General features: G+C 30.4%; 2 protein-coding genes across 2 annotated transcripts; one reads left to right on the top strand and one right to left on the bottom strand.

Moving 5' to 3' along the window:
- Positions 1-4,661: 4,661 nt before the first annotated feature.
- On the top strand, positions 4,662-7,678 carry LOC131631945 (probable prolyl 4-hydroxylase 4). Its single transcript, XM_058902706.1, has 7 exons — positions 4,662-4,873; positions 4,961-5,018; positions 5,109-5,213; positions 5,311-5,368; positions 6,629-6,804; positions 7,027-7,096; positions 7,227-7,678. Exons 1-7 carry the CDS (start codon positions 4,740-4,742, stop codon positions 7,520-7,522), a joined length of 897 nt encoding a protein of 298 aa, XP_058758689.1. The 5' UTR covers positions 4,662-4,739; the 3' UTR covers positions 7,523-7,678.
- On the bottom strand, positions 7,600-15,450 carry LOC131631938 (nucleoside hydrolase 3-like). The gene is made up of 11 exons (XM_058902699.1): positions 14,997-15,450; positions 11,361-11,540; positions 11,030-11,140; positions 10,350-10,685; positions 10,097-10,273; positions 9,684-9,968; positions 9,227-9,547; positions 8,882-9,135; positions 8,607-8,808; positions 8,171-8,476; positions 7,600-8,046 (listed from the first exon to the last, which is right to left on the bottom strand). Exons 1-11 carry the CDS (start codon positions 15,168-15,170, stop codon positions 7,717-7,719), a joined length of 2,676 nt encoding a protein of 891 aa, XP_058758682.1. The 5' UTR covers positions 15,171-15,450; the 3' UTR covers positions 7,600-7,716.
- Between the last annotated feature and the right edge of the window lie 696 nt (positions 15,451-16,146).

Here is a 16,146-nt window from a genome sequence, read left to right as displayed (position 1 = left end):
TTCTAATCAAATAACTCTACAATGTTTTACATGACGAATATTACACTGACGAAAAACACAATGGAAACAATACAAAAAAGTTTGAAGAAAAAAAGAAAAATGAACATTATGTCAAATCGTCTCATGATCAGGGGTTATGGCACAGTCTCAAATGAAAATGAAGGAGCGACATTATGAAAACAATATGTCACGATTAGAGAAGATTGTGACGTGACTCGTGAATCGCTTAACTATGTCGCATATGATTAATGAAGAATTGCAGCACCATAAACCAAATTGCAACACAATTGTGCGAAGAAAAACTCTAATTTAAATACTGAACTTATGTCAAAAAGTAGAGATTTCATAATTTTGATTCGAGAGAAGTTTATGCAGAATTCTTTAGGAGACAAGTTGATGCATTTTCATCATTGAAGCTCAATAATTTCCATTTATGGTTTATGTATTGTTTCTCAACCCTTTTTTATTATGTTAAATTGCTTTATGAGTAGTTAAACATTTCTTTTATGTGAGATGAACATTCGATCTTAGGTAGAATCTTGTACTCTTGAATGTAATTGTTGGTTTAATCAATTATTCTTATGTTATTTATCTAATAGCTATGTTCAATGTTTTTTATTGATAAATTGATTTATGATTTATTTGTAAAACACGAGTGAAATTAATAAACTCTTCGAGTTAAGTATTTTAACTTACCACCATTTAGCTTAGTTGGCACTTGCTGACTGAGCGAATGTAGGCTGCTGGTTTGAGGTTCAATCCTTGAAACTTATATATTTATGTTAAATCTAAATATTTAACCTTAAATTATAACTTACCAATGGATTTATCAATTAATTTGAGTTATTAAAAGATTAATTATTAGGGATTAAAATTTAATAACCTTAAAAATGATTAATTACATAGAACAATAATTTTTACTATAAAAGTAAAACCTAAGCTAAACTTATGTCTGACATCTTTTTAGTTAGTAACTTTACAAAAATCCTTAGTTAGTATCATATCTCTCAAACCAACTAATACACATTTTTATTTAAATTGTATAATGATAATTCTAATACTAGTTTTAGTCTATGTGTTCAATACTTAGTGGCAGGCATGACGATGTTTCTTGTTACGATTTAGTACACTTTTCAAATTTTTATCAAGTTTGTTGGCGCCAATGTCAGAGACTATCAAGTTTTATAAAAAATTGTCTAACGTAGTATGTGAGAATTTATCTTTGGCCCTTAAAACGTATTTCTGTCCTGCCAGATTCGTCGGGCGAGTCTGTCATTCGCCGGGCGAACGACACCAGTAGCAACATCACTGTTTTGGCCATAACTTGAGAACCATAACTCCGATTTGCGACTGGTTCGAAGTGTTAGAAAGCTTATTCAATTTCCTATCTAACATTGAATAAATATAAACCAAATTGATGGTTTATTATTATTTGATTTTGAGCTTTATTCGTTGATGCGTTGGTTTCGTTGCTCAAAATCGTGCGTTTGAAGTCGTGTCTTCGACACTTTTTTGCTCATGCTCCAAATACGCCTCAATACCTACAAAATAAATAGAAAACTATCAAACGATACACAAATGAATCAAAAACTCGATTAAACACAAAATATACGTATTTATGTAATATACACTAAAACACGTCTAAATTGAGGAAAAAGAGAAGATAAGTGCCGCAAAATTATACACAGAAATAACTACAATTTGGCACTTATCAATAAGCAAGGTCAGAACTGACGAAAATAAAAAGTAATTAACAAATAAAAGTTACCTATCCATCCCATATACGCCTAGCTATGCTCGTCATACCCTGTCAAAAGGGATGCGCCTACAGGACCCCCAGGGTACAAAATAGGCTCTGGCACCGGCTCATCCTCGTGTCCCTGCGTAGGTGGCACAGCAGATCCTACATCGCAGGTCACTGCCACAGGCACAGGAGTAGAAGTAGAAGTAGTGCCACGACGACGTTTACGGGGTGGTGGCATCTGTGAAGAATCCTCTGCATCATCCCGACGCCTCCATGAAGTAGCAGTAAACGGGGAAGACCTCTCAACAGGGACAAATGTAGAAATCCCGGTTGGAGCGGCTGTATCAGGTGAAACAGCAGCTCCATCAGTCACTTGAGATATAACACGCGCCCGTTCGCGACGCACAGATGCATGTTGCGCAGTCCTCCCATGTATATCTCTATATGGTCTGTGAGTCATAATGTCTGCATCGGTAACCGTTCATGAACAATAAATATCAATAAACAAGGAATTTTAAAAAAATACTCTTTCCGTAAATGCACCTACGGAAGTATGTTAGTTTCAAAAACATTGTGTACTTCTGTATATGGACCTACGGAAGCATGTTAGTTGTCAATATATTGGGTGTTTTCCTAGATGGATCTACAAAAATCCCCAACGTCCATCTCTTCCGTAGATGGATCTACGAAAGCAACTGAAACTCAGAAACACAACAATGGTGTCTGAGTCAATCCAGCCACTACAAACTTTTTTTGTGGCTTGATCGTCCGTTTAAAACGTCAAACAAACCCTACATTGTCTCTAAACACTATTGCTAAACCTATCAATTCATTTCTACTCATAAATATCACATTCCAATTCCATTTTAAAACTACTCTAAATTAACTAAAAATTCAAAAAATTTACCGATTAAAATATCGCTTTGAACTTGTTTGAAGTTGATGTTGACTAGAGATTTGAAGTTGAACTTGAAAGAGATTTGAAGTTGAGAGAGTATGAGAAGAGTTTGAGTTTGAAATGAAGAGACTGAGGGAGGGGAAAGGTCTGACGCGAGTTATAACACCAAATCTTTCCTACGGAAGACTTTCGTAGATGCATCTACGGAACAAAACAATGTTAAACAAAAAAAAGATGCTTTTAGAGATGCATCTACGAAAGCACGAGGGCAAAATGATCAATTTGGTAGTGCTTAAGAGATGCATGGAGTATGTTAAGAAATTGTCTAATGAAATAGTATTTTCTATATTAAAAAAACAGGTAAAGTCGGTGAGTTACCTCAACAATCAAAACACTTGTAAACAATAATCCATTTTATATGCAATTACTTAGGGCCCGTTTGTTTTGGCTTTTTTTAAAAATGATTTTTATAGTGTTACCAAAATTTGTGAAAAATTTTTTTACAAAGAAACTTTATATAAAAGCTTCAAATGAAAATTTTGTTTGAATAGTTATTCTTAAAATGTGATTCTAGGTATTTCATTTATATATGAGGAAAAAATTGGATATCAAATTTTCAAAAAATCACTTAATTTTGAAGCTATTTCAAATAGATTTTCATAAAAATCAATTTTGAAATACCACTTTTTAAAAAAATTGCGATTTTGACTATGTTTTGTTCTTCATATTATTTGTTTATGTTATACGATGTCAAAATTAGTGTTTCATTTTAGAAAAAACGAATATAAAAAACTTGTAATATTTTAAAAAACGGTTTTGTAAAATCTATTTTCATAAATATAAAGAAAAAATCCATTTTTTTAAAGCTGAAACAAACTGGCCCTTACTATCATGGTTGTAAGAATCACTTTAATTTTTCATGAAGACAAACAAAATACCCCTAAAAAAAGAGTTATCAAGAAGATCAACCAAATCAACCTACAACTCTATATAATATATTAAGTTTATCCACTTCTTCATTTGAAAATCATATATATTATAAATATCATCTCTATTTTTATTCTTCTATAAAAAGAAGAAATATACAATCTAAATGCATTTATAAGAAAGGGACCTCTTTATTTAGCAAAGTTGCTCTCTGCAGTAGATATTTTTTTCATGATTTTTTTAACCAAAAGAAAAAATATTATTAAACAAAAAAAAGAGAACAAAATACTAAGTCAAAACTCCTCAATAACAAAACCTAAGTCATTCTTGTCTAACAAGTAATCTCTAATGATATAATGATGAACATAATAGAATCAAACGGTAGCTTTGCTCTTTAAATCAACATTAACAAGAAAATCCGCATAAAAATTGACTTTTCAAAAAAATTCGCTGGCTCTCCTAAATTTATATGTGATGATGAAATTAATCTTAGTTATGTAAACCCAACACAAAGTTAAAGAGATCTGATTTTTCAACACACAAAGCTTTAACAATAAGAGAAATATGAACATATAAAATGAGCCCAAGTCTCTCTAATAATTGAAGCGTTTGATTTTATTTTATTTTTTAAAAAGGGTCATGCTAACGAGTGCCCCAGGGGCACTCTTTAAGCATTCCATATAAAGAAAACATTCCATAAATAAATTAGTTATTTAAATTTTCAATGTATTGAATACAAGTAATTTTAATAAAACAAACTTTGTTATTCCTTAAAAAAAGTCAGATATTTCCATTTTTAAAATATTAAATACAAGTATTACTTACCTTTTTAAACTCTTAACCAGTGCCCCTGGGGCACTTGTTAGCATTTCCCTTTTAAAAAAGGTTTGTTATTTTTGGAAAGTCTTCATGCATTTATTTTAATTATTATATCAAACAAATAATAATTACTATTTTTTTAAAATTTTCACGCTAAATATATTTTAAAAAAAAAAAAAGATAAATTTTGTATTTTTTTTTCGCATTATTATAATTATTTATTATAATTATGATGTAAAATAAAAACAATAGATTAGTGAGAGAGGAAAAAAAAAACATTAGTTAAAGTCAAGTTCCTGGCCATTTATAGACAAATTCTCAAGAAAATTGAAGTGGAAATCCAAATCTGAAATGAGTAGGATCATTTGGTTTTCGCTCTTCTTGTTGCTAATCTCTCAAACCGATCAAGTCCAAAGCTCCTACGCTGGTTCAGCTAGTTCCATCATCAACCCTTCTAAAGTCAAACAGATTTCATGGAATCCAAGGTCTCTTTCTTTCTTTACTTCAATCAAAATTCTCCGTATCTTCCAACTAACTTTCTCATACTTTATCTTCCTCTATATATTTTGCAGAGCCTTTGTTTATGAAGGTTTTCTCACCGACTTGGAGTGCGATCACTTGATTTCTTTAGTGAGTATTGAATTGAATCTATATGCAAATTCCATAACTCTGTTGCTTGCTCTTAATTATTAAATAATTTAGAGTTGTTTGTTTGTTTAGGCGAAATCGGAGCTCAAGAGATCTGCTGTTGCGGATAATCTTTCTGGAGATAGTCAGTTAAGTGATGTTCGAACAAGCTCTGGCATGTTCATTTCCAAAAACAAGGTTCCTTTTTCTTCCTCTGTTTATTTCATTCAGTTATTTATTTTTTAGTTTTAAGTAATTTTTTTACTTTTTCTTTACCTTTTTTATTTAATTATAGGATCCTATTATTTCTGGTATTGAGGACAAGATTTCTGCTTGGACCTTTCTTCCTAAAGGTACTTCATCATATTCAAAATATTCATACTATTTTTATTGGAAAAAATTATAAGGTCTAAAAATATTTTATAATGTAACTCATTAAAGAAAATTACAGTAAATAAGTATACAAGTCGGAATCACGTTGGCTAAAAAATAAAAGTCAATATCGTCTAATTCATAGAAGTCTTTGACAAAGTTTGAGCTTTTTGAAAATCTTCTAGTGTCTCCTCGGTGCTCCCTCCAATGAATCAATAAACTCAATCTCGGTATTTAGATGTAAAATTTTGAGTAAAAGAGCTTAACCACCATATGATGGACGCCCAAAGAGAATAGAAAATGTTAACTACCATTGGATAGAAAACATTTAAGAAAGCCATGAATGGCTAAACAAGAATTAAAAAATCTTACCATCAAAAATATTGAGGTGTGAGAAACTTCAATAAATATATGATTTCACAAATCATTTGATTAAAAGAATTCAATTATATATTGTCGTGGAAGTCAATAAAGGGTTGGTGATCAAAAAAAGAAGAATATAGTGTAATGAGAATTTTTTTGAAAAGAACGAAGGAGGTGATTGGAGATTATTTCATGTGATAAGTAGGATAATCTCTTCTTCTTGGCGGCAACCATGTCTCAGATACTATGTTGAGAAGCATGGTTGAGCCCAAAAAAGGAGAAATTAAATAAGAAATTATTGAATTGTTTTGTATTAATTCAATGATAAGATCTACATTACAATGAATACATGATCACTTTATATAGTGATTATGAACAACTAACAAATTTTAACTAACTTTTTACAAAACTAACTAATTAATAACTACCTATAACCAACTAACACAACTAACTCTAACATATTAATCGAAGGCAAATAAAGATGAAATGCAGGTTTCTCTATAATAATGATCATATAATCACGACAATGTTCAGCTGTTTGTTGGAATGGGAATACTAGCAATATTCAACCAGTAAGTGAAAACAATAAAAATGTAAAATTATGCGACGAGTTTAATTGAGAAAATTAAATGCTACCCTCATTAATTTGTGATGCATTGTTAAAAGATCAAAAAGGTAATCCATCCATTTCTGAATATGTAGTTTCTTCGCGCAAATGATTTTCATGCATCATATTCTATTGATTGCAGTAAGGGATTGTAGAAAAGAGTGAACTAGTACTCAAATGATATAATCAGCTTAAATATGAAAATGATTCCTACATATGATCAAGCTGTCAGGCTCTAATCAGTCTCGTAATTTTTATGGTTGAATTTCAGAAAATGGAGAAGACATGCAAGTATTGAGATATGAGCATGGACAGAAATATGACCCACATTATGATTACTTTACTGATAAAGTTAATATAGTTCAGGGAGGACATCGTCTCGCAACTGTTCTCATGTATCTCACTAATGTGACCAAAGGCGGTGAAACTGTATTCCCAGAGGCTGAGGTTGGTATAGTAAACTAGAAGTTGATGCGTGTTTATTGTGAGAATTGAATAAGCGTTGCAGCTATAGTTAGTCATATATTAATTTTCTTGATTGGATGATCTTGGTTCTGGCTTTTTTTCCTATTCGATGGGTGGATTTGATAGTTTCAGAGAGGAAATTGTTAGGACTTTTACTACCAATAGCTTATTTGGATAGCTTATAGATTTACATTTGGCTTACAGGAACCTCGACGTCGCAGGGGTTCTGAAAAAAGTAGTGATCTCTCTGAGTGTGCCAAAAAAGGAATAGCAGGTGGGCAATTCGATAGAAATTACTTTTGTTATGGGTTTCCTCCGTTATTATACTTTCATGTAAAGTTTTTGCTGGTTATCTTATGCTAAATGGTTGCTGTTTCCTCTTATTATTACCTGGTATTGCATAGTGAAACCAGTTCGAGGGGATGCACTTCTTTTCTTCAGTCTTAACACACATGCTAGCCCGGACACTAACAGTCTCCATGCTGGATGCCCAGTACTCGAAGGGGAGAAATGGTCAGCGACCAAATGGATTCATGTAGACTCGTTTGATAAGATTGTAGGCGCTGGAGGGGGATGCTCCGATCAGCACGACAGCTGTGTGAGATGGGCTTCCCTTGGAGAATGCACTAACAATCCTGTGTATATGGTTGGATCTTCAGATCTTCCTGGATACTGTAGGAAGAGCTGTAACGCATGCTAGAATTTTCACCAAATGCTCTCTGGATTCTACTTTGTATCGGAGAGTTGTATGAATGAATGATGTAATACAATATGATATTTTTCATAAATTACTCAACAATGTTCTAATTATTGTTTAAATAGAATAGAAATTCATAATGTTTTATTGTTGATAAAAGTACATATAGCCGAGTCTTGTGCTGGTTGTAGCCACTCTTAACCATGGAGATGAGCACCTTTTTCTTTGCTAGGCTTATCATCATGAGGATGACTCCACTGTCTCTTCTGTTCTTCAAAGCTTGCCACCTTAGCTGATTGGGACTGATCACCAAGTTTGTTTGCATACAAATTATAATATGCATTTTCCTCCACATAACTTAATATTTTGACTAACTTTCCTTTTTTCTCATCCACCACTATTTTTCCATCTGTGGATTCATTGCCACTAGCTAAGACTTTAATGGACTTCGCCTCGAATTTTGCCTTCAGAGTTGAAGCCTTATCAGCCAAGACCACTGCACCTAGAATTTCTCCCAGGAATGTGTCCTGCAAATGCGAAAGGGCTTAAATAACAGAAACAGTGTAGAAAATCTATAAACAACTTAAACTTTTAGCGGGTTACTCTCCTAAGATCGAGCTAGAAAAAATAGTTATGGATAGAAACTTATACCATATGGTGATATCTGGAACTGATGTTCTTCAAATGGTTTAGGCTTGACAATAGATGCTGCGTAAACACAGCCTCTGGTGTTTTTCTTGTGCCACGCAACTTATTTATCACTGTTGCGAACTCAATCACTCTACGCTGAGTATTTAGTGGAATGAGTGTGATGTTAAGTTCTGATTCGAACACTGTTTTGGCCGCATAAGGATCTAAGTACATGTTGAATTCTGCATATTGGTTTGAAGGAACTGAAAACACATTTCCTTTGTCTTCTGCATTACTGCTGATATGTCCCCCCATTACATAGACCTCCTGCAACATGTTTCAAAATTTATAAGCAACTATGTTTCTGCTTTTACACCTGAAAAAAAATCCTTGACACAAAACTATATTTATATAGAATGATCATGGATGATAACAAGTATTATATACTAATGCTTACCTGAATTCTAGAGCTTATGTTTTTCACAGAAACAACCTTTGCCAAATTAGTCAAGGGTCCATTGGTTAATACTGTAACATTGGTCCCTGGTTTCAATGTTTGCAAAACCGACTCCCAAACTTCCATAGCTAGTGGTTGTCTAAGTTCAGGGTGATCCGTATCGCGTGGGGCTCCAAACTTTACCGAGTTTTCTCCTGTATACCTGAAATAGTTTAGTCTATTAGTCCTTTGCTGGTAACAAATTGTGAAGTTTTCATGGAAGTTACTAAAAGCACCTTCTTGGGCTGTGTGGAAGATATCGAGCAAGACCATAAAGAGTGTCGGAATCCAAAAACCCCCCACTCCCATGAGGAATGGCTTTAACATACTTGCATTCTCCAACGGCTGAGATTACCGGATCTATCTGATTCACTGCAAAAACATCTCCCCGACCAACCGGTATATCATCACGACCCATCATGTGAAGTATGTCGTAAACTATGTCTATTGTTGCTGCATTTGCCCATCCAGTAGGACTCACAATGATTGCCTAAAACCAAAGTTACAACGTAACCCAAATCAATGTTACTATATCAGTACGTCTCTGAGGGAATTGGTACTCGAAAGAAAAATCAGAATACCTTAAGGTCGATTACTTGAACAGGAACTTTAAGGAGGTAAAAAAGAGCTAGAAAATCTCCTGCACTCATGTCCATGTCAAACACAACAGGTTTTCCCAATGCTTTGTTACTAAAATCTGGCTTGTAAGTTACTTCTTTGTAGTAAGGAAACTGTGTAGTGAAGTTGTATCTCCCTGCTTGTTGTGGCTGCTTTAGAACCTTTAAGAAGTTTATGAAATATTCTCTGTCAAGTGAACTCTTAATATCTCGGTTCGGCTTTGCTTTTGTAGCAACAAGTACTCTTACTGAATCTGGACCATTTTCCTCTTTTGTATAACCATCCTATAAAACATGTTGCATTGCATAACATGTTAAACATTCATTGCTAGAAAAATGAAATATGTCTTTAACTATCTCATTATTAAATTTAACGAAGTAATTAGAGACATATTTTATATTTTTGGAATGCGACAACTACCTGACATTTTCCTTTTCCATTCTTGACAAAGCAAAGAGGATCTCTGAGTCCTTGTTGAATATGACCACTATGAACACCGTCTTTTTGAATATTGAACTTGGGAACTTCTAGGCCATCAATGAGTGGATTGGATCCATCAGATATTCCATATGGTTTATTTGAAGTGACTACTGTTATGTTCATATATTCCATTTCAGCAAATTCATTTTCTCCATTGTAGTTATTGGGTTTGCTCATGATTGAAATGGCCACTCCAGCCATGAAAGAGTCCCACATAAAATAACTCTGTTAACAATTCAGTCATTTTTAAACATCAGTCCCTTTCTATTCCGTCAAGCATGAAACACCAGTGAGAGTTTCATGTTTGATGGATATGTAATAAGTATCACGTATAAACTCATTAAGAGAATTACCGTATAGAATTGATCATCGAACCAAGTATCACGAGATATTTTCAAGGATTTGAAACAGTATTGTGCCTCATACGTGTCTTGACTCTTTTCAAACGCATCAAAGAATTGTTCACTGATTGGGATTGTGTTTGATGCATCAAGAGGAACAAGAGTGATAGGAACTCCGGAATGAATCACCTATATAGAACAATATTTACTTCTTGTCACAAACAAACATCTTGTAACAAACAAAGAATGTGTATTGTATCATTACCTGGTAAGCTGCAAAAGGGTCTCCAAAGATATTGAATTCTGCATAAGAGTTAGTATTATAATCTGTAAACATATTTCCATGATCACCACACTGTCGAGGCACGCATGAAGACGAAGCATTCTTAGGGCAACAGCCAGTTGGATTACTTGACCTTACACCTCCACCCATTATATAAATATGTTCCACATTTTTCTTCAAATGCGGATTATTCATAAGGAAAACTCCGATATTTGTATGTGCTCCCATCATAAGCAGAGTTGTTGGACCTGCAGATACTTTTTCAATCAACACTTGTTGGGCAGTTGGTTGCTGCAATGGTGTGTATTTCCTTTCTCCCTGATATCATGATCAAATTAGTAAGAAAATAAGTATCATTAGTAACTAGGATATACTATATAATTAAGGTTTAACACTTGAACTACATTATTATGAGACAGGCCGTCTTTGAGGGTGTGCAACATAGGCTACAGCAAAGAGCCTCCAATTTGCCACAGTTAAACCGTGGCTAAATAGGATTTCATAATAGATTTGTCATTACTAAGCCATAGCTAAAAAAGACCCCTAATTATTTTGTCAATGTTGAACCGTGAATAACCTACACAGGCGCTTCCAAAAACTTAAGACGACCGTGTTACTGAGAGGATTAAAATCAGTAAAAATAAGCTTATAGGTAGTTATACCTGTGGTAGGAAAGCTTTCCTGATACCGTAATTTGAATCGATATCTAAGCGTCCTCCAAGTCCGACGGGAATGGCTTGCCTGTATCTGCAACTTCCTGCTGTTGTCGTTCCCTGATTCAATTCAATCAAGTGACATGTTAGATACAATCTATTAGGTGGATGTGATAGCTCAACTGATATTTGACATTTGGACTAAATAGGTGTGAGTTGTTGGTCCAGAGTTTAGTCTCTGTCATTTTGTGCTAATGTAAACAAGTATAAGTTGTTGATACGTATAAATCAAATTTATTAGTTCGAAAACGGTGATTTAAATGAGGAATTAAATTATGACCTGGTCTATAATTGGAAGATATCCACCAACATTTGGGAGCATGGTCCCATTAGGGAGTATTCCACCCTCACCTCCAACACCAACAGCAACATCATCTCTTCCCATCATGTAAAGCAAGTCATAAACTTGGTTCACAGCATGCCCCCCATTGGTCCAGCTATTTGCACTAATGGTCACTGCCTGCATTAATATACAATTTCAACTAAATTAATATAAAACACTACAAAAATTTATTATTAATATGAAGCATTTTATTAAATAAACTATTTTACATTTTAAAGGTGTAAGGTAATTTGTTTTTGTGGCCATTCAAACCATTTGAATCCCTTGAAATTCAAGGATTTAGCATATTCAGTGTCAATGTGACTACATCATGGATCCATCATAATATGGTTGTATTCTATTTTTGTTTGATTATTACTTTGGAGGTTATATGTATGAGTTAGAAAATATGGTATAATTTAGTCTAGAAAAAATAAATATTTTCATCTATTTTAAATGATTGAATTTGTTTGAAGAAAAAATAAGTATGTGATCTAAAATGGCTTATCTATTTTAATTTTTAGGTTTAAATAAGTATGTTGGTACTCCTATTTTAATTTTAACTGTTTCACAAAATTAATCTCTTTATTTTAAATTCAAATAATTTTAACCTCATTCACATTTTAATATGCATCAATTTGTCAATTAACTTAGTTATTTCGGAAAGAGTAATAAGCCTTTGAACTTTAGAACCTTTGTCACGGATAATTTAAACAAAAACGCTCTAATTATAATTACTCTATTTGATTCTATTTATAAGAAAAAATCTGTTTTTATATTTATTGAATAAATAATATATTTAGACAAAATATAGACCAAATATATTATTTGTTGAATAAACTAAAGAGTAAATATTTTTTGTAAATAAGATCAGAAATAGTATATAATTGTAAATAATTTTTTTTAAATTGAATGGTTTTTTTCAATTTTATTATTTTACTATAATTTCTAATTAATAATACTTTTTACAAGAGTCTCAATTATTTTGATTGAAAACATTGATTTTTTAAAAGTTCTACAATTCAATTGAAACATTGATTGTTTCTTTCTTGAGAAAAGCCAAAACAATTGTCTTAAAACGGAGGGCACCGGTGGTCCAATCAACCAAAAGTACGCAAGAGTTAAAATTCAACAAGTAAATAAAACGCCTATACACAAGCACAAAGACTGTCCATCCATCCATGTGCAAAACAAGTGACTATACTAAAGACAAATCACTTATATTTTTTATTTTAAATTTTTATACATATAGTAAAATAGCAAAAACTTAATCTCTTAATTAATTCACTCTACTTCAATCCAATACTATCAAGTGTTAAACTATTCGATATTTTTTAAATTTTCATTTTTTTTCCTCTTTCCACTTACAATCTCATTCTTTTTTCTCTTTTTCACTTTATTATTTTATCTTTTCTATCTAAGTATTTAATATTCTCCTAATCATTTTTAATATATTAAATTTTTTAATTATAATATATGATTATCATGTTAAATATTAATTGGTATATAAATATATACAATTTTTTAATCAATTAATTTATTATTAGTAATAATATTAATTAATCTATTTTAAAATTTTAATAAAATTAAAATTTTACTTTAAGAAATTGGATAATACTAATGGTCATACACACAATTAACTTTTCACTTGATAGATCATTATTAAAAATTATCTATCCTATTTTAATTAATAATTTTTATTCTTTGAGATACAAAAAATTTATTTTTAAAAGTCAAAATTTTTTTTTTTCACATGTCACTATCAACAAATTACTTATTTTATTTTAATTAACAATTATCTTTATTTGAAACAAAAAATTCTTATTTTTAAATGTCAAATTTTTTTTCTTACAAGTCACTATTAGCAAAATATCTTTTTTATTATGTTTCTTTGTCATGGTATGAGACAGATTTGAGAGGAAATCCTAATGTGGATAGGGATTGTGCATAGACCGGATGATTGGGAAAAAGAATTACACTGAATTATTGGTGAATGTGGTAAGAAAGGGACCAAGGCTCGCGTGTTGTTGTGTGCCTTCACGGAGACGGTACATGAGTGTTGGCTGATTAGAAATCAAATGATATTTGATGATGGAGATACCCCAAGTGTAACAGTTAGCAGAATTATTGATGCAATTGTTTACAAATGCTGGCTAAGGCTAAAATTAGGAGATTTGTGAGCAATCGGTTGCTTTGAGTCCTATTTGTTTTTGTTTAGCTAGTATGTAATTTGTTGTCTTTGACTTAGTTGGATCTTGTTAAGATTACTTGTACTTCAATGCTTTTGGAAATTAATAAAGTTTATTTCTTCAAAAAAAAAAATATCTATTTTATTTTAATTAATAAATATTTCTTATTTTTAAATGTCAAAATTTTTTATTTTTTTATTTCTTCATTTCACGAATTTTTTTATAATTATTTTATATAATTGAATTTATATTATTATTATATATTTTATAATTAAAAAATTTATATCAAACTTTTATATATATATATATATATATATATATATATATATATATATATATATATATATAAGTAAAATTTATAATGTATTAAATGATAAAATTAATAAAAGAACCAAATAGTTTCTTTTTTTTACAAAAGAACCAAATAGTTTAACCAAACAATATCAACACTTTATAATATCCATTATGATTTCCGCCAAATAAGGAGAGTATCAAACTTATTTTAAAGTTCAAAGATTTGACTCTAAACTTTTCTTCTAACACCATCATTAGAAATAATATAAGATAAGTTATTTTTATAACAAGAGTACTATCTTTATGCATAATTATAGAAATAATTTTTAAAATTTTTTAGAGTGAGAACATCGATAAAAAAATTTAATACTACTCATTACTTTGGCGATATTAACACCTCATTCAAAATTTTGTTAACTTTAATTTTTTTTATTATTTACAATTTTAAGAAAATCAAAAAGTTAAGAATTTTTGTATAATTTAAATAAATTACTTAAAAAGTTATCAATTTATAAAAGACTTTAAATTAATATCATTCATCCACCTTTTCAATTATCAATATCATATTAATTATTTTATTTTAATAATATTAATTAATTAATATTATTTTTAAATCAATATATTCTAGAAACTTCTTAATCATTTAAAGAGTTTTAAAAACTCAAAAAGTTAATATCTTTTTAGTTAAATAAATTACTTAAAAAATCACGTATTCATACACCTTTTAAAAGTTCAATACAATATTAATTATTTCATTTTAATTATATTATTAATTAATATTTTTATATTACTTTTAAATTAATATATTCTACTTGCATTTATAATAGTGGTTATTATTTGACTAGAACAATACTTTAAAAGTACTATTATCTATTTTTTATAAATGTTTTTAACATCTGAAAATAAATAATTTGCTTATAGATGAAAGACTAGTAAGATCTAAAATCCTTGAAAATGACATATAAAAAATAAATACAAAATTGAAAGAAAAATGACATATAATAAAGAGGATCAGCAACACGTTGCAGATTGGTCAAAGAATACCAAAATGAAAAGAGAAGAAAAAGAAGTAGGTAAGACTTGATTATTCATCATATTCATATACACATACCTCGAATTGAAACTGTGATGTGTTGACTTTTAAGAGATAAAGCATAGCAAATAAATCATCAGTATCAACATCTGTATCAACAACAATCCGACGAGGTTTTCCATCTGCTCCGACCAAACCTCCTGTTATCATTATCAACAGCAACACTGCTGCAGCTACCCTCGACAGCAACATTCTCCTCCCACAACCGTGGCGGTTCTTCAACTACTTTATGTTATCTTCAAATATGGTTGCTTTTGCTTTGACAATTTTTTATGATATCATGTTGTGTTATCTATAACCGCTATTTATATTTAACGTCACTTCCACTTTCTTTCCGGAACCCCAACAACCTTGCTGACGCGATGAGATAAAAAAAAAATACTAGTGATAACGAGTTTTGAGCTTTTGATTAAATGACAGAAATGCCAAACACAAGCACCATTCAACCACAACAACACCCTATATTATTCGGCGTTACCGTTTTTATTATTTGTTCCACAGCTATATTTTACCACTTATCCCTTACACCGATGCTATTAAATTTCATTTTAAGTGTGGCACAAATTTTAATACACATAAATATATTTATAGAAGGGAAAAAATAAATTCTATTGTATAAAAATACGGCGTAATATGTTAAATTTGGAAATAGGTCAAGTCAAAAAAATCAATTTAATTTAAAATATTTAAGTCAAAAAAATTTATATAAAAAAATTAAATTCTAAATTAACCTAATACTATATCATACTAATTAAAAATAAATCAAGTCAAAAAAATCAATTTAATTTAAAATATTCAAGTCAAAAAAATATGTATAAAAAATAAATTCTAAATTAACCTAATACTATATCATACTAATTAAAAATAAATCAAGTCAAAAAATCAATTTAATTTAAAATATTTAACAAAGTTAATTTCAAATTTTTAAAATAACTGTTTTTTCTTCTAAAATTTAAACCAACATAGACTTAGAATATTTGTCACTATATATGAAATGCTTTAGTATCATATTAATAAGAGATATATTTAAAAATAATAATAAATATAGTCAAATAAATAATTTATTTATATTTTTGAAAATATTTAAATTTTTTCTAATATTATATTTCATTTTATGCTTATTTTTACTCAAATTTTTAACGCTTTTCTTTTTTCTTTTGGTTAAAAG

This window comes from Vicia villosa, linkage group LG1 (assembly GCF_029867415.1).
Source record: "Vicia villosa cultivar HV-30 ecotype Madison, WI linkage group LG1, Vvil1.0, whole genome shotgun sequence".
Classification (NCBI taxonomy): domain Eukaryota; kingdom Viridiplantae; phylum Streptophyta; class Magnoliopsida; order Fabales; family Fabaceae; genus Vicia; species Vicia villosa.
Note: the sequence above shows the minus strand (reverse complement) of the source record. Positions and strands in the feature narration are given on the sequence as shown.